This window comes from Otolemur garnettii, unplaced genomic scaffold (assembly GCF_000181295.1).
Source record: "Otolemur garnettii isolate 467f Iridium unplaced genomic scaffold, OtoGar3 scaffold00018, whole genome shotgun sequence".
Taxonomy (NCBI): domain Eukaryota; kingdom Metazoa; phylum Chordata; class Mammalia; order Primates; family Galagidae; genus Otolemur; species Otolemur garnettii.
The window spans coordinates 16448489-16453035 of NW_003852413.1; the positions used below are offsets into that span (position 1 = coordinate 16448489).

At 40.0% G+C, this 4547-nt stretch overlaps 1 protein-coding gene across 1 annotated transcript in view; it reads right to left on the minus strand.

Annotated features, from left to right (window-relative positions):
• Nucleotides 1–4547, minus strand: part of TANC2 (tetratricopeptide repeat, ankyrin repeat and coiled-coil containing 2) — a 346976-nt gene that overhangs the window by 37658 nt on the left and 304771 nt on the right. Inside the window, exons 15-16 of the mRNA XM_003786213.3 lie at nt 1479–1601; nt 49–285 (exon numbers count right to left, since the gene is read on the minus strand). Coding sequence (XP_003786261.1) covers nt 49–285; nt 1479–1601 — 360 coding nt within the window. The remainder of the gene's footprint in view (nt 1–48; nt 286–1478; nt 1602–4547) is intronic.

Here is a 4547-nt window from a genome sequence, read left to right on the forward strand (position 1 = left end):
AAAGAGAAAGAGAAGAAAGGAAAAGCGGCAGAGTGGAGCAGTCATTACCTTGGCCCGTTTCTTGCACAGTAGTACCACAATGCTCAGGTACCCTGCTGCTGCGGCATATCCTAGAGGAGTCAGGCCACTTTCAGAAGAGGCATCCACGTTGGCTCCAAACTCTAACAGCAGGGCCACCATTTCTGTGTAACCAAGATGAGACTGGACGCATAGAATTGGAGCATTATTTAAAACCTCTGTCCGGTAATTAATATTGGCACCTCCCAAAATGAGCAATCGGCTGACCTAGAAATAAATACATGTATAGAAATAATAATCAAACATCAGTCACATCCTTTTAGTCATCTTTTTTTTTTTTTTCATATCATCTGAGACCCTACCATAGTGACCAGTAACCTTTAGTCACTGCTCTATTTTATAATTTTTACTGGTTCCTTTTCGCGCCATATCTTTTTCACTCCCCCTTAATAGATTTAGGGGGTCCAAGTGGTTTTGTTTTTTTGTTGCTGTTACATGGATGAATTGTATAATGCTGGAGTCAGGGCTTTTAGTGTACCTGTCACCAGAATAGCGTACACCGTACCCGATAGTTACCCCTCCTTCCATCTCTCCCTTTTTAGTTTCCAACATCCATACTACCATTTTGTCCATTATACCACTTTATGACAACATACACCCACTGCTTAGCTCCCACTTATAAGTGAGGATATTAGTTATTTGTTTTTCCATTCTTAAGATACTTCACTCAGGATAATGGTCTCTGGTTCCATCTAAGTTGCTACAAAAGACAATATTTCACTTTGTTTTGTGTCTGAGTAGCACTCCATAGTGAGTATGTGCGTGCATGTGTACACTGCTGAACGTTGTCTCTACCAAGTGAACTCTTGGTCAGAAAAATTCATACCCAAAACAAAGGCTACCTGAGATCAGTTTGCTCTCTAGAATTAGCAGGACCTGATCCATAAGTCAAAGTCAGCGTAGAAAAGGTAGGACGACAACAGGGTTAGTCTTAATTCACAGAATGAAATATAACAATTTATTTTATTTATTTATTTTTTGAGACAGAGTCTTACTTTGTCGCCTTCAGTAGAGTGCTGTCGCATCACAGCTCACAGTAATCTCAAACTCTTGGGCTTAAGCAATTCTTTTGCCTCAGCCTCCCAAGTAGCTGGGACTATGGACGCCAGCCACAACACCTGACTATTTTTTTTGTTGTTGCTGTCATTGTTGTTTAGCTGGCCTGGGCTGAATTCGAACCCACGGGCTTTGGTGTATGTGACTGGAGCCATAACCACTGTGCTATGGGTGCTGAGCCGAAATGAAACAATTTAAAATGTATTAGATTATCAATAAGAGGTAATAAATAGGAGACAGTCTAAGGCAAGTCAAAGATCAACTAAATGGCCACTTAATGCCCTTCTAATTTTATTTTTTTCACATTTAATTCTTTATTCTATTTATAATTTCTCTGCATTTACCTTTATATTTGGAGTGTAAAGATTTCGTAAAGATGCCAATGCCATGGAAAGACCTTCTGTGCTATAGGAGATCCAGAGACCTTGGAGGATAGAAGATGATACACCAACTTTTTTACTCAAACCCTGAAAAAGAAATACACAGACAATTAAATTATTATTCCAGCTAAAAAAGTACTACGAGTGATTAAGTTAGTGACCCCGAGGCTTTTGGTACTAATGAATGAGAGTGGAGTCTCGCCATAACAATGTCTATGCCCAGCAAAGCCTAGCCACTCATGGGGACAAAGACTGGTCCTATAGGAACTTATATTTTCTCTATCTCAGCAGTCTTTAGCTACAGTTCTACTTCCTATGTTTCTTTCTTGCTACATCTGGATGTAATTTGTTTTTCCATTATCTTTTCTATTAGACTTCTTAAAAAGTTCCTTAAATTCAAATTACTAAAGCACACATGGTTGCAAAAATAATGCAATGTGATCACTGATTACCAATGCATTTCCTTCTTAAGCATTTGGGAAAACTATGTTTCCTAGCCTCCTTTATAGTTAGCTGGGCCATGGGACTAAACTTTGGTTAATAAAATTGAGGCAGTAGTAATGTGTCATGTCCACACTTGACCCCCAAATCTGCTACATGTTTCTCCACATTTTCTATTGTTCCTTTTGACTGAAGGTCAGATGAAGAAGATCAAATGGAGAATTCTGAGGTCTAAGGTGATTTTATAACTACTATATGGCAGAAGCCTGCCCAAAGATCTGCAGTGTACAGTGATGTAAGAGAAATGAATCTTTGTTAAGTTATTGAGATCTTGGCCGGGTGTGGTGGCTCATGCCTGTAATGCCTGTAATCCTAGCACTCTGGGATTACAGAGTGCTAATCTGTCATCCCAATAGAGCTGGAGATCTACTTTTAGATCTTTGAGGATTTTCCATACTTTTCTCTAAAAAGGCTGTATTAGTTTGCACTCCCACCAACAGTGTAGAAGTGTTCCCTTCTCTCCATATTTACCCCAGCATCTGGTGTTTTGGGACTTTGTGATGTGGGCTAATCTTGCTGGGGTTAGGTGATATCTTAGAGTGGTTCTGATCTGCATTTCTCTGATGATGAAAGATGATGAGCATTTTTTCATGTGTTTGTTGGCCATTTGTCTGTCATCCTCAGAAACGTTTCTGTTCAAATCTCTTGCCCACTTATAGAGAGGGTTGTTTGCACTTTTCTTAATGTTTAATTTGAGTTCTCTATAGATTTCAGTTATCAGGCCTTTGTCAGATTCATAACATGCAAAAATCTTCTCCCATTCTGAGGGCTGTTTGCTCTGTTTGTGGTACTCTTAGCTGTGCAAACTTTTTAGCTTGATCAAGTCCCAGTTATTTATTTTTGGTGTTGCAGCAATTGCTAGTGGGGGGGCTTCCTCATAAAGTTTTTTCCTAGGCCAATATCTTCAAGTGTTTTCCCCACATTCTCTTCTAGAATTTTTATTGTTTTGTGTCTTAAATTTAAATATTTTATCCAGCGAGAATCAACTTTTGTCAAAGGTAAGAGACATGGGTCCAGTTTCAGTCTTCTGCATGTGGATAACCAGTTCTCCAGCACCATTTGTTAAATAAGGATTCTTTTCCCCATGGCATGCTTTTGTTAGGCTTATCAAAGATTAAATGACGATATGTGGCTGGGTTCATCTCCAGATTCTCTGTCCTATCCCATAGATCTATGTCTCTATTTTTGTGCCACATTTAAAGTATTTCTGTAAACATACAAATACATAGATACACAGTATATATAAACAACTTTGTTTTATTAAAGGTGTTTTACTATGAAAAATTTTAAGCCTATTTTCAAAAGCAGAAAGGAATGGTATAACACACCTCCCATGCACCCATCACCTCACTTCAATTATTTTCGATTTGTGGCCAACTGTGTATTTTCTTTTCTTTTTTTTGAAACAGAGTCTCACTATGTCGCCCTCAGTAGTGTGCTGGGGCATCCTAGCTCATAGCAACCTCCAACTCTTGGGCTTAAGTGATTCTCTTGTCTTAGCCTCCCAAGTAGTTGGGACTACAGGCACCTGCCACAATGCCTGGCTGTTTTTTGGTTGTAGTTGTCATTGTTTGGCAGGCCTGGGCTGGATTCGAACCCGCCAATCTGGTGTATGTGGCTGGCACCCTAGCCACTGAACTACAGGCACTGAGCCCAGATCTAGAGAATCTGAACAAATATTTCTGCTAAGGAAAACTAAGAAAAGCTGTACAAAATTTTAAAACATCCTCCTTGAAGATATGAGAAGACAAACAAGTTAGAAAAGAATTATTGGGCTGAGACCTTGGATAGGACAGAGCCCAGGAGAGCAGTTTAAAGCTGCTTTCCCCTGGGTGAATTTGTCAATTCTGTACAGTCAAGTAGGAGTACTAATAGCTAGGGAGATAGGAGGTAGAATATAGCACCTAGCTCACCAAGGGAGAAGGGAGTGTCCTGGTAAACTTCCTTGCTTTGGTATGGGACTCTGCCTCCCACAAATGATTTAACTCTAGGAGGAAAGGTAAACAAGAAACAGGTAGCCTCTCACAGGGACTGCAACAGAGCTTTGAATTGGCTGACCACCTCCCCATATTGACCACTTCCTTAAGCTGACCTAATTTTCATAGGTTAGACATGCACTACATGTACTCGGTGGAAGACTGACCTCTATGTGCACATATATTGACCACCTTTGTAAGCTGTACCTTGACCACTTGGACTGTGACACATGATATTAATGTATCCTCTATAACTTGACCAACTGAGTCTACTCTACACCAAGGGGTAGATGGTATCGGTTTTGCCCCTTAGTTGTATTATTTTTTCCTTAGTAAAAGTTCTTTTTTTGATGTTTTATTATTACCACATGTTGGGTTAGGTCTAATGTCCTACTGTTTATCACATGTTGTGGAAGATTTTTTTTCTTTTTCTTTTTTTTTTGAGACAGGAGCCTCAAGCTGTCCCCCTGGGTAGAGTACCGTGGCATCTCAGCTCACAGCAACCTCCAACTCCTGGGCTCAAGCGAGTCTCCTGCCTCCGCCTCCCAAGTAGCTG